This window comes from Acipenser ruthenus, chromosome 10, assembly GCF_902713425.1.
Source record: "Acipenser ruthenus chromosome 10, fAciRut3.2 maternal haplotype, whole genome shotgun sequence".
NCBI lineage: Eukaryota > Metazoa > Chordata > Actinopteri > Acipenseriformes > Acipenseridae > Acipenser > Acipenser ruthenus.
The window spans coordinates 18,125,621-18,152,881 of record NC_081198.1 but is presented as its reverse complement, the minus strand read 5'-3'; the positions used below and the strand labels follow the sequence as shown (position 1 = coordinate 18,152,881).

General features: G+C 37.3%; 1 protein-coding gene across 3 annotated transcripts in view; it reads right to left on the bottom strand.

Moving 5' to 3' along the window:
* The window catches only part of rabgap1l (RAB GTPase activating protein 1-like), a 358,860-nt gene that overhangs the window by 281,955 nt on the left and 49,644 nt on the right, over positions 1 to 27,261 (bottom strand). For all 3 annotated transcript variants that reach the window (XM_059031914.1, XM_034016161.3, XM_059031912.1), the window contains exons 8-11: positions 20,202 to 20,268; positions 14,983 to 15,085; positions 10,945 to 11,111; positions 3,731 to 3,875 (exon numbers count right to left, since the gene is read on the bottom strand). In XM_059031914.1, coding sequence (XP_058887897.1) covers positions 3,731 to 3,875; positions 10,945 to 11,111; positions 14,983 to 15,085; positions 20,202 to 20,268 — 482 coding nt within the window. The remainder of the gene's footprint in view (positions 1 to 3,730; positions 3,876 to 10,944; positions 11,112 to 14,982; positions 15,086 to 20,201; positions 20,269 to 27,261) is intronic.

Below are 27,261 nucleotides of genomic sequence, written 5' to 3'. Positions count from 1 at the left end.
CATGTAACTAAATCAACAATCAGCTGCAGGAAAGAACACCTTAGCTTGTTGATTTAATGCCGAGCGACACAGAAACGCTGCATTCAGAGAACCCGTACATGAAGTTCAAGTAATAGAAAGCACTTGCCCTCTAGAAACCCACTAGACGGATAACCATTACATTCCCAAAAACTTCCCGAAACAAACGCCACCCTCAGGAGCAGACACATACACAGTAATCACACCAGAGTGTAAGACTGTAGTAAAAATAGGGTCCTGGGAACCATATCAGGGTAGAATACATTCAAAAATACTAAAACTGCTAACAGTTAGTTTTGTTTCTTTAGTATTACTTATGATTGTATGGCGTGTGTTTGAAGCTAGGATGTACAGTACATTCACATGTTATCACTGTAATAATAATACAATGTACATCATATAGATGTAAACAGTGTCAGAAAACAATAACAAATATAATTTAAAATATAAACAAACACTATTTTCCATGCTTAAGCTTTCCTTAAATACCTATTTTATTATGTGTATGTTTCTCTCCACCTACCAGAAAACAATCCATAAAATGATAACAAAGTCATTACTTGGAAATTGAAACAAACACAGTATTACCAGAATTAATATTGGTGAAAACATATTAAACCTGCTCTAGTATGTTATTATTATTGGCTTATATTAATTATGTAATATGCCTGCAGAGTTTCTGTAACATTTAAGTATACGTCCTGCATTCCTGCATTCCACAAACTGGGCGGACTGTCAAAGCAGTTGTTAGTAGCCCTGACACAGTACTTACCAAAGGTTGGCACACTATCACAAAGCTTGAGAACCTCTGTTTTAGACTGATCTGCACTTCCTGGGTCATTTTACCTATCCCCATCCCTTAAGGGCCACCTTTCTTGTCAGTAACCAACCAACTGCTTCCTCTAATGACAAACATCCTTTTCAGTCGGTAATATGCTTGACCCCAAAGACACTGCTGGTATGAAATGACTTAGGAAGTAAAGCAGTACCTGGCTTCCTGGAAGGCCTCATGCAATGAAAATACATGTTTGCTTTAAAACTGCACATTTGAGACCTAAGTAGAATGAAAGCGGATGACAGGTAAGATTTATGATATTATTTTGTTAGCTACAACCACTTTAAAGCCATCCGTGCAACAGTTTAACCATTAGAGACCTTAAAAGTTAATGCACTAGTGGGACTTTAGTTGTTGGCACTTGAGAGCTTCTGAAGTTGCCATCTTGAAAACAGAAAAGTGTTTCTAAAAAGTAAAAAGGCCTCTAAGGATTCAAGTAACTGTAGCTAACAAAAAAATTCCATAAATCTTACCCATTTTTAACTTCCATTAGCTACACAGGTCTGACGTGCAGTTTTTAAAGAGATGCCTGTTATAGCAAATATTTTCATTTTAAAACAGATATTTGGTACTACACTAGATTAAAGAATATTCTCAGTTTGCTGGTCTTGGCTTACAGGAAGTCTACTACAGCTCTACTTCCTTTGACACTTCACCCCAGGAGTGTATTCTGGGTTAAACCACTTTACTGGCTAAAAGCATGTCAATCAATAGGGGAAGCAGCTGATTGGTTATTTAGAGGAAAGAAGCCAATTAAGTGGTTGGGACAATGTGAAATGACCTTAGAAGTGTAAGACAGTATTAAAACATGGCTTGCAAGTGTGGTACCAGATATTAAAACTAAAACTAAAATGCATGTTTGCTAACTACTAAATGTCTAACTTTCAAAACTGCATTTGTGAGACCTACATAATAAATCCATGTGCATGGCAGAGACTACTTTAACCCTTTCTGGACCAAGCAATTTTCAGTGGGATACTCCCCCAGGACCAGGCGTTTTTTGGTTGTAGTTGACTTTCTTCCTATAAAAATTCACTAAAAATCTTTTTTTTTTACAGTAGCATCTTGGAAATGGTGTCCTTAAAGTACTTTGGAAACCATACAAACATTTTGCTTTTTTTTTTTTTTACAACACAATATTTCGTGTTTTTTTATGTTTTCTCCCCAATTTAGTAATGTCCAATTATTTTTTTAGGCACAGCCCACCACTACCACCCCTGTGCTGACTCGGGAGCGGCGAAGACAAGCACACTAAACAAGTAATTACATTAAACAAGCCAGTTGATCTGGTACTGTATATGGTTCATGCAGAACATAGGAATGTAAGTAAAGTTATGACCCATCTAAACTCGTCCAGTTCCTAGTAGCTGTTTGATCTCATACCTCTGTTAAGTTGGGTCTTAAACGAACCAAGTGATTCAGCATCAACAACATGACTAAGTAACCCATTCCATGCCCTCACCACTCTGTGTGAAGAAGTGTCTCCTGCTCTCTGTCCTAAGCCTATTGCCGCCCACTTTTTTACACTTCAGACTCACCATGCAGCCACCCAGAGCTACAGCGTTGGAGGACAACGCAGCCCTGGGCAGCTTACAGGCAAGCCTGCAGGGGCCCAGAGACTACAGGGGTCGCTGGTGCACGGTGAGCCGAGGACACCCTGGCCGACCTAGCCCTCCCTCCCCTTGGGCGGCACTTGGCCAATTGAGCGCCGCCCCCTGGAAGCTCCCGTCCTAGGTCAGCAAAGGAATAGCCTGGACTCGAACTCGCGACGTCGAGACTATAGGGCACATCTTGCACTCCACGCGGAGCGCCATTACTGGATGCGCCATTCGGGAACCAATATTTCATTTTTTAAGTTAAGCATTTTGTATTCTGCTTAGAGAAACGTGTATAAAAACACATTTATCTATGACCCGAGAGGCCTTACAATACTTCCTGAAAGATTTATTGAAAAATATTGATGTTTGGGCAGATTACTAGATATTGTTTCACCGGAGGGATTGCAATGACATAATACACGTTTATTCTCTTTATAAGCAATACCGGACACTACTCTCAAATTATTTTCTCAAAATAAATATTTATAAATAAAATAGTTATTAATTTCATTATTATCAGTAATAAGGAAAAAACCGTAACTGATACATTTAGATCGTGCTTATATCTACTTGTTTCTTGATATTTAAAAATGTTGTAAAAACATATATATTAAAACACGAGACAGAATAAATATTCTAATATAACTAGAAGTCAAATACATCAGATTTAAAGTGTTTCCCCTTTTTATTAGCTCTAACAAGTTCCTGTGATGTTTTGTTTCTGCCTGGCTGTTGTAAACTGTCTCCACCCTTTAGACACTAAATGCCCCTCTCAGTGAGGTCACAGGACAAAAAAAAAAAAAAAAAAAAAAAAATGGAAAAAACAAAATCAGGAAGTGAATGCCAGTCCTTCCCCTATCCATTGATATGTGTTTCAAGCCTGTACTGTAAATTACGGTGGCCCTGTAAGTCATCAAAACAAAGTGCTTTTTTTATCGTGTTTACAGAATCGCAGTCCTAGAAGCCCACTTCAGTATGATCATGTTAACACGATCCCGGTCCTTAAAGGGTATCTGTCCGGATCTGTGGTCTGTGATGTTATAGTAAACACAAATAAAGTCTTTAATAGATGAAACTTCAAATCGATAATTTAATAAAAAAAAATAACTTGAGAACATGACGGTCAGAAGCCCTAGTTTGATACTGGAACACTGAGATGGAGTTTAACAGACAGTTTTAAGAGTACAGATGGAACTGTGGCATTAGATGGACTGCTGAGTGGTCATTATGAACTGGCTTGACTTTACAACCACATAGCAGACTAGCTGAGACTGCTTACCTTCCTCCGGCTCTTCCTCCTCGGTTGGGGACAGTGGGCCCCCTCCTGTGGGACTCCTGGGGATCTTGTCAAGGTCACTTTGTCTCTGCAGACTCAATACCTCGTAGATCATGTCATTTGAGCTCTGGCTGCTTTTTCCATCAGACTAGAAAACAACAAGAGAAAACCCTTTTTTTTTATTTACACTTATTTGCCACTCAACCAGATTGTGCCATGTTGTGTGGTATTTTAGTGATCTGGATTAATGTCGACTGGGGGTTAAGTTGTAACCTGCCAATTTAATTTGTGACCCGAGCCAAATTTGAACATAGGTCTCCAGACATGAAAGACTAGTAAATTAGCCCCAACTAATTTTACTTAAAATTAAAGATGAGCTGACTTTTACAATAAAATACAATAAATTAGAAGATTCAAAGCAAAATTAGAAAATCACCTAGTCTGCCATGTATGCACACGCTGTATTAGACAGCAGACCAAGTTCAAAGCCATGTTTACATTCCACAAAGTTAATTCCATACTGTGGAAGGGTGGTGGGTAATTCACTGACACACAGGACACAGAGAAATAATTTTAGGAACCAGTTTTATTATAGGTGCGTAATTTCTTTTCAGCCCACAGAGGGCGCTGTTGTCTGTGGTCTGCCGTACCAACTATGGTAGCGACAGAGCCACAACTATACCGGGGGCGGTACAGGAAACAGAGGTTCAAACAAAACAATAATCAAAAGGCGAAAGGAACAGGGAAAATAAAACACAGTAAACAAAACTACAAATAAAAGGTGCTGCGCTCGGCAGCTTCACCCCAACAGTCGCTACCCGCACGGCCCGGGTCTCCGGTCCTACACTAGCGGCTCCCTCAGCCTGCTATACAATGTTTAACGGGGCTGCCCAAGATTTTTTCCCGCTACCACTAATTCTTTTATTTTCTTTTCTTGCTGGGATTTCCGTCCCTGCAGCTTTTACTCCAGCGCTTCCGCACACCTTTTACGTCTCAGAGGGCAGACCTGAGGGAACAGCAGAATGTTAACTTATAGGGCCAGCAATTCCCCCAAGACTCTCCTCTCAGCCACTCGGAGAGAAGGAAAGCCCGCACACCCACTCTCCCACCTCTCCGTGTCACTGCCATGACTGACAGGCGGATATTGACGGGCTGCTGCCCTCTCCCTGCAGCACTATGAACACATCAGAAGAGTCAGCACAGGTCTCCCCCTGTTACACATACCTTAAAGACATGACATTGAAACCTCTTTGCCACTATGTCACTTTGTGATTCAAACCAACAGGTTAAAAATAATGACATCGTAAGCTGCTACAATTCAAAAGTAAAACAATGAAACAGGATTCAAAGGTGATCCAGAACCCCCTGCACTGTTTACAGTAACACAATTTTACCTTTGCTGTATTCTGGGTTGTCCATATTGCAAATTTCTTTTCAACATATCCCAGATAGTTTTTATATTTTTTTTTATTCACACATCATAGATAAATAAACTAGAGCCCCTTTCAAACTGACATGCTCCTACCTGGGTCGCTACATGATTTCACACTGCTTCTGAAGAAGAGAAATTGAGAAATGTATTTCCCAGTTATTTATGAACCATGATGTGTAATTACACTTTTAAGTTGTAACATTTTACAGTAAACAGTACTTACTGATATTTCCAGAGATCAACTATGAGTTTCATTAAAAAGCAAGTTACTTTTAATTAGAATATAAGTTTGTTCAATTGCTAAAAACTCTCAGAAATCTAAATCACATCCTAATTACCCCCAGGGATTTACAGTTGTGGAGGCAGTCATAAGAATGTCATATGAATATCACACTTAACATTTTTCCATATATCTGGGAAAGTGCTTATCCACTTGTGATCAAACTTGGTATTAACATTATCTACAGGGATTCAGACAAGTGGTCCAATGCCCGCACGCAACCCAGAATTAAAAAATACGGACTTCTTTACTTCTGAGCACAAATGCCTCAGTAAGAGAATACCAATATTTTTTTTTTAATCAAAAATGGTCAATGTGCTCCTAAAGCAAGTTTCCAGTAACCGGTACAGGGCTATCACAACTGCACGAGGCAGAGTTTTGAGTAAAGAGCAGAGGGTTTTTTTTGGGGGGGGGGGGGGTTTACTGACATTTTTACATCCCTTATGAAATGCTACTGTGGTGACTGCCTAACAATCAATGCTGCTGGGTCTGTGTTTAAAGCTATTGTTATATCTAGTTATTAGTTCTGTTAATCGTAATGTAAATTCTGACAGTCTGCATAGGAGAACTGTGCAATTACTTTATTGAACCCCTAATTACTTAGCATAAATTATTAAAAGTATCACATAGTGAGGATTTATGGAGGCATTAAGGCCATAAATACCACTTATCCAATTTTCATTATACTATTTACTGCCCAATGTTTACAATACACCATTCTGTACATACCATGGATAAAACGACTTCACAGAGTGGAAGAGTCGAGGTAAAAATAGTTGACTAGTCTCACTTTGAAAAAATATATAAATAAATTATGTATTTCACAAAGTCAGTATTTCTATTTGTGTACCTACAGTTTTGTAACATGTTGCTGTTTGTGCACTATATTTTAAAACTATTTGGAATATTGTAAAACTATTTATTAATGTTCTAAAATGTAACTTATATGTAATAGATTGCAAAAGCAACTGAACTGTCCTTCTGAAACTGCAAGCTTCACAAGCTGAACACAACTAAAATATTGGCATTGCTAGCTCACTACTAGTATAAACACACAAAAACATTACTCCATAGTTGCTGCTGCTTTGGAACTGAAGCGTGTGATCAGTACACTACCAAATTTGGAGGTCGACTGTCACTTTTCCAGTCGGCAATTCGCTGCTAGCCCCAGTACATACATGTTCATCTAAGTGTTCATCATACCGATAGCTCTAATTTTGAACGTGAACAATCAATACTGGCTTATGAATCAACCACACTGAATATTTAAATATAGTTTGCTTAAGATCACTACTACAACAACGTATAACCGGGGGATTAAAATGTTCTGGTCTAATCAGAAATGAAACTGTCTAGAAATATTTAGACGTGAATGCAAAATGGCCAGGAAATTCTGTGTGGGTTAGGGATTGGTGCTAGTGTGTATGCAAACAGGATTTTGTTTGCTACAAGGTGGTACAGCAGACAGTTAAGGAAAAAAAATGATTTGTTTTGTTGTACAGTTCATATATACAGGGTTTTCTTCTGTCAGCTGTTTCCTATCTGTCTTGCTACAGCTGCACATTTTTTTTTGCAGAGTCGACTTCCCTCGCTCCCTCTCCTGCCCTTGTTGTTTGAGGATTAATGCTTATGAACCACCAGCAATAAGCTACAGGTTTCAGGGACGTTCGTTTAAAAAAAAAAAAAGCAACCAAGCAATTTGAAAGTCTTGCCACCAACGAAAAGTTTTTAAGCTTCCTAACTAGTAACGGTTTTCCTTCTCTGTTAACTCCACACGCCTGGATGGCACAGAGAGAAAGTCCTCATCACCATCCTTCAACACTAGGAAATGGTTTGACTAGACAGTGCTTGTGGACAGTCCACACAAAAAACAAATGTCAGTAACTTACATACCCTGCCACGGCTGACAATTCAAAATCAGAGCTATCAGCAGAACGAAAAAGGTGATGACCATGGCGTAAATCAACAGTAGATAAGAATAAATGGTAATGAATACTTTCATGAAGAGTGGTCTACAAGACCTAGAAGTCATTAAGTAAGTATATTAAAATTACAGTGTGGAATAGCTTCTTGTGTTTTCAAGATACAAATGCAAGTGTGACAGCTGTACCATCTGATACTCGCAATAACAAAAACGTAAACACCAGGTTTCATCACGGTTAAATAAGCGGGTTTCCAGATGCAAGAATGTGATGTACAATACACATGGACAAATGTCGATACCAAGTTTCATCCCAATTAGAGAACGGATTTCCAGATATAGAGCAGCAGTGTGGAGTAGTGGTTAGAGCTCTGGACTCTCGACTCTTGACTCTGGTCATGGGTTCAATCCCCAGTGGGGGACACTGCTGCTGTACCCTTGAGAAAGGTACTTTACCTAGATTGCTCCAGTAAAAACCCAACTGTATAAATGGGTAATTGTATGTAAAAATAATGTGTAAAAAAAATAATGTAATTGTATGTAAAAAATAATGTGATATCTTGTAACAATTGTAAGTCGCACTGGATAAGGATGTCTGCTAAGAAATAAATAACAATAATAATAATATATGGAAAATGTAAAGTGTGAGATATGTACAGACATCCGATCACCTTGACTATACCCCCGTCACCCCGAATTTCATACACTTTGAGGGGCAACTGGCAGTGAGGTCCTGATTGCTCCCTGCCACTGCCAGTGTCACAATGGAACTGTTCTCCTTCACTTACAAACTCATCTGTCTTGACTGTTCAACCGCTAAACAGTCTGTTTTTTCTTAAAAGCTATGTTAATTAAGCATTCTCTGTTCGCTCATAGAGTTGAACAGACAAATATGGTAAATGCCTACATTTTCTCCACCTTGGATGGTTGCAGTGTCGCTACTTTTTTTCACAGGAAAACAACAAACATGCCCTTTCAAAATATTGCTGCACCACACAAAGGATCCCAGTTTAATCGTATTCTCCCATTATGCCACAAGGACTGTTTATTTTTTTAAACAAATCATTGTCTACATTTACACTCAAGATATAACTACGGCATGTCCGCTTTTTTAAGACCCGCAGATCACTTATTTGAAAACCTATACATTTTACACACAATAGATGCTGCTCTATGTATGTTATTGTTTTTAAAAAATATATTTCCACATTTTAAAGTTATACTTACAGTTCACCTTACTCACTGTACATACAAACAGAAGGACAGACAGGTATCTTCATAGATCTGGTAAAGAATGTCATTGCCAAGTTTGATCTCAATTGCATAAGCAGTTCTCTGTATGTATGCCTCCACTATATCTTCGCCGCCAAGGACATGCATCCCATCAGATAATAAGAACAGGAGTGCTGAGACATGTAATAAGGCCAACAGCAGGAAAATTCACAGTGTATTATGTAACCACCATGAAACCCAACCTAATCACAAAAATCTTAAATCGTTCTCAGCCTTGGTTTCTAGACCAATCCTCAAACCCTTACATGTTGCACTAACACGTCCCTGGCTTCAACCGAAACCTGTTGTTTCTTCCTGACACTTAAAATGATATGTGCACCTCCTATCAGTATAGTAAGGCAGTAGCTGTTTTCAGGTTCCCATCACTACCATGCAGAAACAGGGCATAAAGCTTTAAAATCTCTTTACCTTGGTACTTTAAGTCGTATATACAAAATGACTTCTTGAACCAAAATGTACCTGCATGATGTCATCACATTTGGGAGAATGTTTAGCAAATCTAAAACAAAGGTAGGAATACCTAAATTGAGATTTTGGAATTACTTTTAAAAACAGAATGCTCATGTAACATCTGTTTTTTAAATTCTGTTTTTTAGACAGCATTGACATCTGAAAAGCTAAGAAGGTATCAACACAAAAAGCTATGGCTAAAAATGCTAGGATTTTATTTGAGTTTTTTTTTTTTTTTTATGTAAACCGCTTCTTCAAGAATACAAATAAATGCTGTTAAATTATTAAAAGCTATTCTTTTCATCTGTTGCAGTTAACAAAGGCCGTAAATCTATAGTTAATAGAATACCTGTTTGTGCAAACTGTCATTCACTTTCTATAAAAGATTTGATTTCATGTTTAAATATATTTATGGTATTTAAAATTGTACATACATTTTCACATAACATTTCTCACTAACATTGGTACTAGGATATTATAAAATGTTAAAAATGAATGCAAATCCTGGTAATAAGTTTAAACCTTTGATAAAAACACAATCCTGTTTATTATTTTATTTTTTTTGTTTAAAACTAAAAAAAATAATTGCAGACTTCCAATAGTGAATATGTAATGTAAGGGATGTCTACTTGCCCTTTTAAGGGAATGTCTGACCTTCAACTACTAAACCACAGCAATCATCTTAACAGATCTCACAATTTCCTCATCCCATTATTTGCGAAAATAATTATATATCAATTTCCTTCACTTAATGAGAGCTGAAATAACATGCTGTAGGACTGCATCCTCTCCATGCGATGGAAGACCATATTTTAATGAGCTTTTAAATATATCAGGCCCATTATACCTCATCCCAAGGGGATAATAGCATTAAAAATGGAATACTATCAATCTGCTGCTGGTCTAATTAGTTTAGAATGATATTTTGCAATATAAAACACTGTTTATCATTTCATAGCATTACGTACAGTATATTAATAGTTTTTAGCATTAAATTATTAATAGATTTTTAAAGAGGACTTTATATTTTTACAGATATTGTATTGAAAATGTCAGGTCTACTGAAAGTGTCAAGGTTGCCAAAACATACTGTATGCCTGCATTGTCGGCTTCTGTGTAAATCAGAAAATTAATTGTGTAAAAGAGAAAGGGTTCAAACAACCTTTATCAACCACCAGATGTTTCAGGGGAGTACAAAACACACACATTGTATCACTTTCTCAGTATCAATACCGTGTTTCACCACAATGCATAAGCACAGACAGACAGACACCTACAGTAGAGAGGAATTGAGGGCGTCTGTAAATCTGAAATATTTTTAATTATTTAATAGTGCTGGGACAAACATGGGTTAGTTTGAATATTATTTTAATTCAAATATTCTTTAATCTAAATTAGAAAAGAAAAATATAATTTCATATTACAGTAAATTAAAAAAATATTCCCGGAGTAAAATAAACCTGGCACACCATCAAATGACCTTTTAGAGAAAGGAGACATCTTTTGGATAGTCATTTATAACTTCTGCTACATGAAGGAATAAAAACATGGTCATTTTTGCCACTACGTTTACAAATGACCTTCAAAAGATGCATGAAGCGCTGCATCATTGCTCTTGCTGAATGGCTAAGTTTGTACATTTTAAATAAAAAACATAATAATAAACACCACCTTGAAACATTTGCATATTTTAAACATTTTAACTGCACAACGTTGCACAAAGTTTCAGAAAATGTTGTCAAGAGCAATGAAGATTGAGGTAATATTTATGGGCACCACAGTATTGTACATAATTGCATACTGTATGGATGTCTGGATGGTCTGCAGTATCAGTACTGTACCTGTTTGAGTTTCAAGTGGAAGGTTTCGGTGAAGGTTTTCCTGCTGAAGTACCAGAACCTCTCATTAGCTGGGTAAACCCGAACGATTGCCTCCAAAAGGAAGCGAACTGGCTCCAGCACTTCTGTGACCACAAGGTCCACAGCCACGGTCATGTACACCTGCTTGTCTACAAAAAAAGAGAGCAATCAGAGGGACACATAAAAACACTGTCGCCATGTCAGGTCAGGGAGCAGCTTCACCACAACACCAGCTGCATTGAAACCAAGCTGCTGTGGTATAAAATACAAAGTGCTATCCTCCCTCCTGAACAGGAGAGCAGTTCAGTTTAAAGTAGATACTAAAACAGCTTGGAAGTTAAACAGCATCACATGACACAAGTAACGAGACTTGCTACTGTAATTTAAGAAGTATGTAGCTGGAAATTGCTTTTTTCATTTACTATTTTATGGTGTTTGTAATCATTCTGGGTTCTACTGCTCTAATATTAAGTTAGATGATATCAGCCTTTACATGGCTTTAAGATTGTATGGGGAATCCTAAGTGCCAGTACTGAACACAGCCTTGCTTATTCCATTTAAATCATGTGACAATGGCCGGGTTTCCATGCAGTTTAGAAACTCCAAATTCTCTCCCCACTGTCGTGACATACATGTCAGCCTGGGTTACTACATCAGTCCTCGAACCCTTACATATCATGCACATTCCTCATGCTATAAGAAGTGCATGACCAAAACATGGTACAACTTAAAAGGGTGGATAAATCGCCTTCTCACGCATGCAAATTGACCAAAAACTACTTTTTTAGCACGGAAACGTGTCTGAAAGTCATACCTTATGTTCACAAAACTTCAGCAGTGAAGATCCCGTTTGTGATGTAACCTTGCGCAACTTTCTACTATAACGAAAGGCTTTACAAAGCAATTCTTTATCAACACCCGAGAGCTGCTGGAAGTAGTCCTGGCAAGCCTCTTTGACCAAATAGGAAAACACTAAACACTAAATAAAAATGTATTCAGTTATAACCGACCCCTAGAAAAAGCGCACTTCCCTGGCGATTAAAGGTCCTCTAATAAAAAAATTAAAAAATTGCAAATACTAGAGGGAGCAATCTCATTGGCTAAAAAGTGTTCCAACCTATACAGATATGTCACCATACCCGCACAGCTTGGAACTTTTATAACAACTCTACCCGACTCACTTGACAACCAATTCACTGTGGGAGGAGGGGGCATTTTATAAGTGCAATAGCACACTGCATTCAGAACTCCAGGATGTGAAATTATTTCAGCATAATGGCCAACATGGGTTATTCCTTACCACAGGCTTAAACAGATGTTTGAATCTTACTGCAGTAAATAATTAATACAGTTTTCGTTAGAACTGAGCACAGTAACACTGACTGACCAGTGAAAATGTAGCTCAAGATAAATCTAAAGCACAACTACTGTGACCTGGGGCAAAATGAATCACCTTCAATTGACTCAATCACTTTGTGACTCTGTCCCACCCAGTCATACCAAGTAGTACATAAGAGACAAGATCCCACATGACAGACTCGAGTTGTATAGAACAGATACTTTCCTAAATTATATAAATAAGCACTCAGCATGGTGACAAAAGCCTTCTGTCACAGCAATTAGCAAAGCAACGTGCAGCATATTACCTTAGAGGTACAACCTTCTGTGAAGTCCTCATTGCCCAGGGTTAACCAAGTTTGAAATCTATGCGGGACTCTGACCTTTGTAAATACCATCCATAACCCTCTGAATATATCTACAAAAACTGTCAGAGCAGCCAATAAACTTTACTCTTGTACCGCTTTTGTATGCAACCTTGGTAAACAATATTTTAATACAGCCAAGTTCAGTTTGAATACGGGCCAAGACTAAAAATCATACAGACTGTAGCAAAATATCATTGTCCTTTAGCTGTATGATAATAACCTTTGAGTTTTCAACTTTGTCAGCCCCACCTTAATCTGTTAATCGGAGCAGCCCTAATATAATATATAAACACACACACAAGTTTTTGCTAATTAGGGCTGCTCTGATTAACAGATTAATCGGACCGATTAATCAACTAGAAAGTTGATCGCAGATTAATTTTTTTGTACAGTTTAATAGTCTAGGAATTTATTTCATTTTCTCCACGGCAGTCCAATCATAAGTGAGCGGAGGCGGGACAAAAACAATTGAAGGTCTTGAGTAGGTTTAACCAGTGGGAGAGTCAAAGATCTGCCCCTTGTTATGCAGGTGTCCAATCATGAGTGAGTAGAGGCAGGACATACACCGTTGAAGGTAGTCTCTGTTTCAGTTGTAGGTCTTGTGAGTTTAATCAATGCGAAAGTAAAAGATCTGCCCTGGTTTTGCAGCTGTCCAATCATTAGTTAGCAGAGACGGGGCATACATATGCTAGGGTGCGCGGTGTAGGAATAGCTGAATTTCACGTGATATTGCTAATATTATAGAGAGCGTTATTGAGAATTAATTGAGAGCATCGAAGTAATTATTATTATTATTATTATTATTATTATTATTATTATTATTATAATTATTATTATTTATTTCTTAGCAGACGCCCTTATCCTTATCCAGGGCAACTTACAATTGTTACAAGATATCACATTATTTTTACATACAATATATTATAATATTTAGAATTGCTTTTTACAAATACAATTCTACAATACAGTAATATTTAGAATTGCTTTTTACAAATACAAAAAATATATACAAATAGACAACAGAGACATCATAGTCGATTTAGTTACGAATCAATTTTCAAAATCAATTCTCCAAAAATTGGAGATTGTTAAAAAATTGAGGTATACACCACAAATACCCGAGCTGACGCAGGAAGGGAAGGAATATACTCGCCACTTCCAACATTCAAATTCTGAAAGGTATCTGTGGCTTACCGGTAGCCGTCAATTAAAAAAATATATATACTTCAGTACAGAAAAGGTGACATGGAACAGCACTGGCTACAGCAATATAGGATGTCTAGCTAAGTCAGCACAAAAACCTGAGCGTTCCCAAAGTCACTTGCGAGCCACTGTAAACACTCAAAACTTTTGGACAAACCCGGATTGATGTTCAACTGGATGAGCAGAAGCATAGGGATACAATACATCACAATGACCAATTAAGAAAAAATTGTGAGTTTTTTAAACGCTTGATTGATTCTTTTGTTTACCTTGGCAAATAAGAACTGGCATTCAGAGGGCACGATGAAGGCACCAATTCCTCTGACTAAGACAGCATGTTAAGCAATCGCTTGTCAATAGCCACAGTATTCTCGGGTACCTCTAACAAGATTCAGAACGAATAAAAGCAGAAGTTCAGGAAGCCAAGTACGAAGCTGTAGTGGTAGATTAAACAACCGACGACGGAAACTCAGCTTACCTGTCTTGTGTTTTCAGGTATGTGACTGGCAGTGGCCTTAAAGAATGGTTGTTCTGCGAAAATGTGTTACAATTTACTAAAAATAAAAAATACCTGAGGAAACTCCAGAAAAAACTCAAAGCAAGCTCAAAACCAGGATATATTCAAATGAATTCAATATGGGAGAAATAGAATTCAAGAGTCCAGAACCGTGCAATGACTGCAAACAACATCAAATAGTAAGGGAAATTTAAAAAGCAATTAAAGTGACATTAGAAGCCAGTTACCTTTATAAAAGTTTCTGACGGTAAATTTGCATGGTTTGCCATGTTTAATATGCTTTACCAGGCTCGGCTTTACAATGTTTACCTATGCTTTACCATATCGTCACAGTGCTATATTACACATTTTCTACGCTTTTACTATGGGAAACTTGAATAAGGATACTCTTTAAATATGCTGTGTACACTCCCAATAGGTGGTAGGAAAAATATCTGCTTTAACTTTTTGAAACTACTACCCTGACAAACAGCTTTTACACTGCTTATTAAAAGTACCTGGCACTCCAGTTGTTAACTGCCCCTCCCCCCTCCCTCTTGCTTACCAGGCAATTTGAATGCATTACAAGTTCAAGCTGTGACAAAAGAAAATTACCTTTTGGGGTCTCTTCATTAAGCACCTGAAAAGCTGGCATATTGGGACTCCAAGTTCCAGTAATAACATATGCCTTCCCGTCAGACGTCTTCCCCATGGACTCCTGCATATTAACACAAATGTATATTACAGACGCAGACAGCACAATCCTTTAGCAACATGATTTGAAAATTACTACCTGTCAAAAGTGGTGCCCAAGCAATTTGTAGCTAGCTACTGAGACAATTTAAAAAGTGTTTGGGCTTTACAATACGCTGGCTCTGTGATTACAAGGGGAAAATCACAGCTGGAAGAAATGCCCAAATCAAACTGTAGTGTATCTGCATTGATTATACTGTCTACACCAACTGTTCAAGCTGCCATTTAATGTGATTGGGCCATTGCTTCTTTGGAGTAATAGGAATCATAGAACACAGATGTGTACATCCCAGAACCATAAAAAAAAAAAATCAAAACATGGCCTAAATAACCTTACCCATTTTGCACTTTCATTAGCTACATACGGAAGGTCTCAAATGTGTCAGTTCTATATCTCAGTTTTAAAATCCAAAATAATATTTACTATAATATATATACAGACGTGCTCAAATTTGTTGGTACCCTTACAGCTCATTGAAATAATGCTTCATTCCTCCTGAAAAGTGATTAAATTAAAAGCTATTTTATCATGTATACTTGCATGCCTTTGGTATGTCATAGAATAAAGCAAAGAAGCTGTGAAAAGAGATTAATTATTGTTTATTCTACAAAGATATTCTAAAATGGCCTGGACACATTTGTTGGTACCCCTTAGAAAAGATAATAAATAATTGGATTATAGTGATATTTCAACTAATTAGTTTCTTTAATTAGTATCACACATGTCTCCAATCTTGTAATCAGTCATTCAGCCTATTTAAATGGAGAAAAGTAGTCACTGTGCTGTGTGGTATCATTGTGTGCACCACACTGAACATGGACCAGAGAAAGCAAAGGAGAGAGTTGTCTGAGGAGATCAGAAAGAAAATAATAGACAAGCATGGTAAAGGTAAAGGCTACAAGACCATCTCCAAGCAGCTTGATTTTCCTGTGACAACAGTTGCAAATATTATTAAGAAGTTCAAGGTCCATGGAACTGTAGCCAACCTCCCTGGGCGCGGCCGCAAGAGGAAAATTGACCCCAGATTGAACAGAAGGATAGTGCGAATGGTAGAAAAAGAACCAAGGATAACTGCCAAAGAGATACAAGCTGAACTCCAAGGTGAAGGTACGTCAGTTTCTGATCGCACCATCCGTCGCTTTTTGAGCGAAAGTGGGCTCCATGGAAGAAGACCCAGGAGGACTCCACTTTTGAAAGAAAAACATAAAAAATCCAGACTGGAATTTGCTAAAATGCATATTGACAAGCCACAATCCTTCTGGGAGAATGTCCTTTGGACAGATGAGTCAAAACTGGAGCTTTTTGGCAAGTCACATCAGCTCTATGTTCATAGACAAAAAAATGAAGCTTTCAAAGAAAAGAACACCATACCTACAGTGAAACATGGAGGAGGCTTGGTTATGTTTTGGGGCTGCTTTGCTGCGCCTGGCACAGGGTGCCTTGAATCTGTGCAGGGCACAATGAAATCTCAAGACTATCAAGGCATTCTGGAGCGAAACGTACTGCCCAGTGTCAGAAAGCTCTGTCTCAGTCGCAGGTCATGGGTCCTCCAACAGGATAATGACCCAAAACACACAGCTAAAAGCACCCAAGAATGGATAAGAACAAAACATTGGACTATTCTGAAGTGGCCTTCTATGAGTCCTGATCTGAATCCTATCAAACATCTATGGAAAGAGCTGAAACTTGCAGTCTGGAGAAGGCACCCATCAAACCTGAGACAGCTGGAGCAGTTTGCTCAGGAAGAGTGGGCCAAACTACCTGTTAACAGGTGCAGAAGTCTCATTGAGAGCTACAGAAAACGTTTGATTGCAGTGATTGCCTCTAAAGGTTGTGCAACAAAATATTAGGTTAGCGGTCCCATCATTTTTGTCCATGCCATTTACATTTGTTTTATTATTTGCAATATTATGTTGAATAAAAAATCAAAAGCAAAGTCTGATTTCTATTAAATATGGAATAAACCATGGTGGTCTACAGACGTGCTCAAATTTGTTGGTACCCCTCCACAAAAAACAAAGAATGCACAATTTTCTCTGAAATAACTTGAAACTGACAAAAGTAATTGGCATCCACCATGGTTTATTCCATATTTAATAGAAATCAGACTTTGCTTTTGATTTTTTATTCAACATAATATTGCAAATAATAAAACAAATGAAAATGGCATGGACAAAAATGATGGGACCGTGTGGCAATGTGCCCCGCCCCTCTGTGCAATTGTGTGTTATGGGTTGTATGTTGCGTGCGTGTGTTAATGTTGGTGTATAGATTGGTACACGGGATATAAACGGGTCTGTGTTTCACGTGTGATTTAAAAAGGTAGATTTGTATTTAGGCACGAGGAGGGCACAAATCACTTCACGTGCTGGTTAAATGTAATATGTGAGCACGGGGTTGCACAGAATTAATTCACGTGCTGGGATTCAAGTGAATAATTAATTAGTAATTGAATCCCAGCACAACAGTATATATAGATGCACATTTTCATTCAGTCGGGGTTGGGTGTTCAGGGCGAAAGAACGGGAGAGAGAGGAGATAAAAATAATAACAAGAAGAAGAAGAATAATAAGTGTTTCTCACCGTGTTTGTTCGTCCCTGTTTGTTAGTGTCTGTCCGTTTTGTGTTCCATGTCTACCTGTTTATTTTGGCTACCAGTGCAGTGTCCTGTTTTGTGTTCTGTTTGTTAAACCTTTTTATTTATTTGTTATTAAACGCTGAGTGCAACCATCGCACTCAGTTTCTCTCATCATCACCGTCTGTCTGTGTGTTTCTTTCTCTGGTCTGAGTTCCTCCCTGCAGCCAGCCTGTCACAGACCGACAAAAATGATGGGACCGCTAACCTAATATTTTGTTGCACAACCTTTAGAGGCAATCACTGCAATCAAACGTTTTCTGTAGCTCTCAATGAGACTTCTGCACCTGTTAACAGGTAGTTTGGCCCACTCTTCCTGAGCAAACTGCTCCAGCTGTCTCAGGTTTGATGGGTGCCTTCTCCAGACTGCAAGTTTCAGCTCTTTCCATAGATGTTTGATAGGATTCAGATCAGGACTCATAGAAGGCCACTTCAGAATAGTCCAATGTTTTGTTCTTATCCATTCTTGGGTGCTTTTAGCTGTGTGTTTTGGGTCATCATATTGTTGGAGGACCCATGACCTGCGACTGTGACAGAGCTTTCTGACACTGGGCAGTACGTTTCGCTCCAGAATGCCTTGATAGTCTTGAGATTTCATTGTGCCCTGCACAGATTCAAGGCACCCTGTGCCAAGTGCAGCAAAGCAGCCCCAAAACATAACCGAGCCTCCTCCATGTTTCACTGTAGGTATGGTGTTCTTTTCTTTGAAAGCTTCATTTTTTCATCTGTGAACATAGAGCTGATGTGACTTGCCAAAAAGCTCCAGTTTTGACTCATCTGTCCAAAGGACATTCTCCCAGAAGGATTGTGGCTTGTCAATGTGCATTTTAGCAAATTCCAGTCTGGCTTTTTAATGTTTTTCTTTCAAAAGTGGAGTCCTCCTGGGTCTTCTTCCATGGAGCCCACTTTCACTCAAAAAGCGACGGATGGTGCGATCAATAACTGACGTACCTTCACCTTGGAGTTCAGCTTGTATCTCTTTGGCAGTTATCCTTGGTTCTTTTTCTACCATTCGCACTATCCTTCTGTTCAATCTGGGGTCGATTTTCCTCTTGCGGCCGCGCCCAGGGAGGTTGGCTACAGTTCCATGGACCTTAAACTTCTTAATAATATTTGCAACTGTTGTCACAGGAACATCAAGCTGCTTGGAGATGGTCTTGTAGCCTTTACCTTTACCATGCTTGTCTATTATTTTCTTTCTGATCTCCTCAGACAACTCTCTCCTTTGCTTTCTCTGGTCCATGTTCAGTGTGGTGCACACAATGATACCACACAGCACAGTGACTACTTTTCTCCATTTAAATAGGCTGAATGACTGATTACAAGATTGGAGACATGTGTGATACTAATTAAAGAAACTAATTAGTTGAAATATCACTATAATCCAATTATTTATTATCTTTTCTAAGGGGTACCAACAAATGTGTCCAGGCCATTTTAGAATATCTTTGTAGAATAAGCAATAATTCATCTCTTTTCACAGCTTCTTTGCTTTATTCTATGACATACCAAAGGCATGCAAGTATACATGATAAAATAGCTTTTAATTTAATCACTTTTCAGGAGGAATGAAGCATTATTTCAATGAGCTGTAAGGGTACCAACAAATTTGAGCACGTCTGTGTATATATATATATATATAATAGCAAATATGGTACAAGAACATTCTCAGTTTGCTTGTTTTTCAGTTTGCTGTTTACTTCCTTGGTCATTTCACATCAGCAATGTCTTCTGTTACTGGCTGAAAGCATGTCAGTCAATGGGAGAAGCAGCTCATTGGTTTTTCACAGGATAGAAGCCAGTGAAGGGATGGGGACAATTTTACCCTCTGGGTGAAATGAACCTGGAAGTGCATGAAAGCATGGTTTGCAAACCTAGATATCTATAACCTAGAGTAGTACCAGATACCATGTTTTTAAATGAAAATACACTACATGTTTACTAGAACATGTGTTTTTCAGAACTACAAATTTGAGACCTTTAGAATGAATTGATGTGCATCATGGAGAAAATGTGAGGAACTATTTTGTTAGGTACAATTAATTATTGTCAGGTTTACCAAAACATTTACCAGTATTTATATAACCCTAATAATAACTCTTAATACGAAGACACTATCTCATATGGTCATTGATATGTGAGACTGTGGCACAAAAAGGTTACGTTTTTGTTGTACAATAACATAATCAACACAGTTGTGTACATGTCTATCATCTGTAAGTGAAAAAGTCACATGACCATAATATACCGGCCAGCTTAGGTCAGTAAAAGGTACCGTTAGATTTTGTCTGTGGAATTTCCATAATGTTGAAATATGAAGCCAACATCTCAAATGGTTTATGAGATATTAGTGGCAGAAATAGCGCAGAAAATTTACAAAAAAACATATTAGTTCTCATGCAATGATACTTCAATAGGAACAAATTAGATACAGCAGCTTCTTACCATATCCAATAAATGCATGTCACCGTTTCGAACCTTCTGACCAGGACTGAGCAGCATTCCAAAACACCTGCAACACAAAAAAGCTCAATCTACTGTAATTCAAATTTTTTCGTTTGACTCGCATATCTTTATTCAGTTATGATTATGAAAACATTGCAGAAAAAAAACTACACTCAGGAAAATCAATGATATCTCTAGGGGTATAACGATGCACCAATGTCACGATAGAGTATCACGATATGCAGGTAACGATGCAATGTGTATCATGATACATAATGGCCCTGATGGGCTACTTGTTTGATGCAGAATACGATCAAATGATCATTTAATGATGGACCATATTCTTAAAAGACAAAAATGAAATGGGATAGTGGGAGTATGTATTCATCCCAACTATAAAACACATACATTTCTTCATTCAAGAACCATTTGGTGAACTACAATGAGCTCTGTTGTCCTTTTGGTCTTGTACCTCAAACGATGTATTGCTCTTATTACAATATGATATACAGATGAGCCCATTTTATATCACCTCACTTAATATCATACCCCGTTTACTACCACGCACCATAGGTTCTTTGAGAAATTACCTCTCTTAATATCATCTCACAAACCTGCTTACTGTCACGTTTTGTGCAGCCTGTCAAATGCTGCGTGGCCGGGCTTTACTAAGTAACCACAAGATATAATTAATTCCCAATGCAACTAACAATCAATAATCATCTCGGCTGACAAACTGACATTTTGTGCAACCTATTAAATGCTGAATGGGCAGTCGTAACGGGATACAGTTCAGTTACAAAACACTAACGCCACCAAACTGTTCTTCTTTAACAGTCATACAAATGCACACAAAAAAACTACCAAGTGCAACGCCTAATTGACAGCTCTCATCAGTCAACTTTAGTCAATTCATGCCTTTACTAGATAATGGCAAACTGTTTTTTTCCAGTTAATGACATAAAACGTATTTCTTCTGACTGTAGTAAACTATATGCATTTGTTTAAATGTAAAGAACAACTAAATGTACAGTATTTAAACACTGCTCTTTAATTCACTGTTAGTTTTCTTTTTTTTCTCACTCGTAATGTGCTGTCCTAGGCAAACGTGAAACCCGCTTTATATCATGAATTATGCCTGCACGGCAGTCATGATATAAAGCAGGTTCATCTGTATCATGCTAGGAACTTATCACGAATCATTGATACACGTTGAATCATTATACCCCTAAATATCACTGGCAGCTTTCTCAAGATAAAATGTAAAAAAGTAAAAAAAAATCTTACACTGAGGTAATACAGCTGCCTCCACTATATCCCAGTCGTTGGGTAAATTCAACCCTGCTGGGAGTATTTATTTACTTAATGCGAGTAACATACATCCCCTGCCATGGCTATAAATTCAAATATCCCAAAAATCTGATACTTAGTGTTTAAGATAAATAATTGTATTACCAAGATTCATAAAAATTAGAAATGTGCATCTTAAGATATATACAAAAAAATACAGATGGACGGGTGTATGAACAGACAGACACCTGCTATATCCCCAGAATATGATACTCTCAATAACTTAATGTTAAGACCAAGTTCCAAGACACTTGAATAAGCAGTTGTTCAGATATACGTAGGTACAAATAGACTAAGCCTGCACTATTCTCCCTTCACAGGGGACTTCATCCCCAGCGGGGGAAAATAAGCTAATGTTGAAAATATCAGCTCAAATTTATAACCCAATTCATAGGATGCAAGTTGAAGCAGGATGCACAGAGAAGCAGTTTAAAACACATTATGCTAAACTTTGGAGTAAACAGGCATCAATAAATTACATTTTTGAGCTTTAAATTAGATTTTCTACCAGCTGCCCATTGGCTTCAACTTAAAACATCTAAAAAGCTTTTAAGTTGGCACACTAATGCTTAGTTAAGGTTGCAGCAGGTGGACACTGCTGTGCTCATGGAATACTGTACAACACTGCACCACAGGAAGAAGGAGGACCCTGATGTTATAGACACACCCAGTGTTTCCATACAAATCACCATTGCTATACATGTGCAAGTTTGGCAAAGACAACCATTGCCTGCCAAATCTTATTAACATGAGTCTATTAAATTAGACAGATTTATAAGGTACTGTTGTAAGATGACTTTAGGGAAAACTCTGGCTATTTACATGATCTGTTGGTATTGCACATCTTCAATGTGAGGCATTATATTTTGTCTTCATGGCTGTACAAAACAGGAATTAAATCAAACTTTCTGTAATTCGGACCTTTTTAAATTCAATGACATTTACTGCCGTTTCCACAAACCCCAATCAGTAAGAACCTTGAATAAGGGATAAAATTAGTGCTAACTGTGGTCTGTGAAACCAGCGACTCAAATGATTATATCAATCAATTTTTACTGTAATATATTAATCTTAGGAAGACTACTAATTTGACAAGACTCAAATAGTTGAGGTAAAAATAGTCGCCACTTAAATATTAATAAATCATGTATTTGATAATGTCTAGTGCTCTACTTGTACTGTTTACTCTTTGTGCACTATATTTTAAAAATGCTTGGATTCACTGTGTGTATGACTGTACCATGTTGAGTTTCCTATCTGTGTATCTATCTTATAATGCATATGTTTTACGTTTTTTTTTTTTTTTTTACGTTTTGGCAGGACAACTTATTGAACTGCATAGTTTTAAAATGTTAAAATTGTGGCCGAAGGGGACATGTAATATACTGTAAAACAAGAAAATTTCGCGAGTAAGAAATGTTTGCTAATTTCATGTTTATTAAAAATCTGCAAAATTAATGTGCCGTGAAATATATTATTCATAATATATTTCACGGCACATTAATTAATGTGCCGTACATTAAAAGAAAAAGAAGCACAAACATTTATTGCAGCAAAAATGGACCTTGAAGGCCATTAGCGAAATTAAGCTGCCGCAAAAAAATCCTGTTTTACAGTAATGCAAATGCATGTGAATTTCAGTTTATGTTTAACTGCACACTTCATAATTCACAATCACGTGATGTGCGATTAGTCGACTACCCGTCAGGTTGACTGTCACTTTACTATTCGGTGCTACCCCTAGTGTGTTGTGATTATAGATTATTTGTGCTTCCAATGCTTACAAACTATTCTCTCAAGACTGATTTTGGGGAAGTGAAGTGGTGGAAGCATATTAGCATTGCATTGTGCACTGAAGCCCATCTTTTGTATATTTTCCATATGCAACACTGATATTCTTACTCACAACCTTGAGGTAGTCCGTTGTGCAGGAAGAGAAAAAAAGATAAATGTTCATTATATAAAACTGGACTATTTCACTGTCTTAAATAACATAGTTTACATTTATAGCGAAAACAGAGATAGCACGCTATGATTGTCATGCTATTATGCCTAAAAAAAATCTCTTTAACCTGTCTATTTTTTGCATGATTTAAACTGAGAGCTCAACTCGTTGCTGAGATTTCAGCCACAGTTTGGAGGTATGTATAATGTATTTATAATGTATATGTATAAAAACATGCACAGTATAAACAGATTAACCCATTTTTACATTGTTGAGATTATTTGAAATTCCTGAGAATGTACTTTAGGCAATCGCAGGGAAGCACTGACGTAGCTCTGTGCTGTGTCCCTGGTTGAATTTTTTTTTTTTTATATACAGTTTCACCGGCCCGTGCGTTCTTTGTTTTGCTGTAGGTTGATATGCAATTTCAATATGAGATTTGCAATGGAATTACAGGTTATAAGGAAGTGTATTTCTATCTCAGTAAGATGACGATTATTCAATTTATCCCTTGAATCTGATGCATTTTGACCAATATAATGATATTAATTGTACCAAAATGGCACTGGCCTACCCCCTCTAGATGTTCCACGCTTGGAACATGCATTTCCAAAATCCAGAAAACTGTAGTACGATGATGGTATGATAACATCAAAATTCTTCTGGGTACCAGAAGCCATAAATAGCAAATATGAGGGTTCCAATTTACCAAATTGAATTTACATCTACAGTCCAACCAGGGCTTAAACGAATGAGCTACACAGATAGGCTGAAAGAACTGGATCTATTTAGCCTAGATAGAACAAAGAAGAATTGGAGGGGCATGACTGAAGTGATTAAAATCTTTAAAGGAGCTACCAATATGCTACACAGAAAACAAGACCAGAGGACACAGTTGTAAATTAAGTTGATAGACTTAGGACAGAGGAATGGGTTACCTAATCATGTTGTTGACGCTGAATCACTATAAGACCCATCTTCACAAAAGTTTTCAATCAGCTGCTAGAAACCGGATGAGCATAGGTGGGCCATATGGCCTCCTCTTGTTCGTAAATGTTCTTATATAATTTTATTTTGTACAAAAACACTTCATCTGCATTTGGGGATTCACACATTTTCAACTAAAACGGTTTACTTGTATGAACCCACATTTCAGCAGCGCAACTTCAATGAATGAATACAGAAACAGTCCTGGCATACCCTTTGTCAATGTCGACTGGCAGTGTTGGCCTGCATTGAGTTTGATATGTAAAATCAAGCTCAATGTCTTATTTCAAGGCTTCTTAATTTAACATTTCATGTTATAATTACAATAACCAAAGCAATAGATTATGAGGATAATAACAAAAGTAAAAAAAGCTGATTATTGTAATAAAAATCAGTCCCCTTGTCAGCCACATCCTAAATTATAAAAAGAAAAAGTCAACCATTCTCAAGCAAGCCAATGCAATTAGTATTAAAATCAGTAGATATCTGTTTGTTTGTTTTTTTTCATTCGCAAAGGTCAGCCAAATATCAAACCAGGAAGGTTAATTTGTACAAAACCAGTGGTTACAAGCTCAAAATTGAAACGGCACCATGAAACTAAACACAAAGATTAAGAAAAGCAGTATCATAATGTTCTGCCCTCAGAACATTATGATACTGGATACAGAATATTGTAGTAGGCAAGATGCATTTGTAATACAATACTGATGCGGTCTGTGACAGATCAGGAAAGGGCATACGAGTGGCTTGGGTAATCAGAGAGAAAAGGGTTCTATTCTTGCTCTCAGAAATAGTAACATTATGCATGTTAGAAGCATATGTTCCCGAATTTAAAGGGATGGCATTGGGCAAGGCATGCATTTTTTACACTATCTTCCAACTGTGCAGCAGTGTAATTCCTTTTTATTTACATTTTTGATTGAGTTATGTACTGGCTTTAATTTGCTTATTATTTTTTACATGACCAACCAAATAAACTACTGTATTTAATTTAATTTAATTTAATTTAATTTAATTTAATTTAATTTAATTTAATTATTGTGCCTACATTAGGGCAAAAGTGTCTGTCTGGGACACAGTACATTTTTAAAAACAAATTTTGGGATAAATAATGTTGGGAATCGGTGCCTTTGACCAGCCCTCGTGTCTATTAGTCACACTTCACTTGCATTCTCATGCAGTTCAAGTCTTGGCTTGTAAAGTGAAAATAGTACAGATTTAAAAACACTGAAGGGTTTAAATCAGGCATAGTAAGTGGTTATTGGAGAAACCTGCAGCTAGGTGAACTGACACCTACCTATTAACACTATGTTAGTCGACTACTTATTTTCCCTCCTGAACTTAAAATAGTAATTTACCCTCTGAAATGTGTTGCAACACTACTCCTTGTTATACTGTAGTTTGGAAGTTAATTGAACACAGATATAGGAAGGTAAGAGATTCTTCTTTACACAGAAAGTGGTCAGGGTATGGAATAGGTTGCCAAGCTATGTCTTCAATGCTTAGTCATTGGTATCCTTTAGGGGGTGACTTGACAAAATGTAGGGATCAATCAAATACTGGGAACCGGACAAGCACTGATGGGCCATATGGCTTTGTCTAGTTCATAAATGTTCTTATGTTTGTGTTTTAAAAAGTACAAAGTATCTTATTCTAATTCTCATATTTAGTTCTTATATTAAAATCCAGAGGTCCAACCCGTGTCTAATAAAACATTACCAAGGTTTGCCATGTTTTATTTATTATGTTTTTTTACTTATCAGTGATTTACCTTGCTTGTCTGTGCTGTAACATGCTTCCAAATGGCAAATAAACATGTTCTGGCAACATGCAGATTAAAATACTCTGTGTCTCAAACCCCTGACCTTAGAATGGATTTGTGTTTCAGGTCTTGTAATTATATCTACTATATATATATATATATATATATATATAGAGAGAGAGAGAGAGAGAGAGAGAGAGAGGAGAGAATAATTACAAATCAGATTTTTCTTATATTATTTTACCTTGATTTGATTATATTATGTGTTTGGATACGTTTATGCAAAAAAAAAAAAGACAACTCCCCACCTTTTGGTATGTTTAACATAGCTTTGTCAAGGAAAATACATTTAAAAAACAGAATATATTTCCTTTCCATGCTGCATTGTACTGTTTTTGCAAAAAAAAAAAGAAAAACAGTAAAAACTATTTCTCAAAAACAAAGCTCTGTGTTGCAATAAGTCACAAAGCCAGAAGAAATATAGTACTGCACATTATTTCAATTTGTTTGTTAAAAGCGCCACCTCCTGGAACATGCTAAGAAGTGCATCACTGCATATTTTTATATATATGGTATATATGTTACGGGCAAAGCCCGAAATAGAAATTAACAAAACGTATTTCGGGCTTTGCCCGGGCAAACCGCGGTCTGCCACTGCTTCTCAGGAGTCGGAATCACTCCCTCTGTTCTTTCATTACTGTTCTGCGTGACAGGCAGACCTTTGGAACAGAATTAACATGGGAAACCCCATTTGACACTTGCATAGTACCATCAGCAACAGCCAGATAGGAATCAAGATATACATAAAACCTACATCACAGTTCGGAAACAATATTACCCGTAACATCGGAACAAGAATTAACATGAGAAACCCCATTGACACCTGCGCATAAAAAAGCCAGTATTATGAATAACGCAGTAACAACCAATAATAATAATAGGAGTTATACTGAACTGTCCAATCAGAGAGATGGATGCAGTTACTGGGTGGAACATGAATGATTAGCTGATTCACG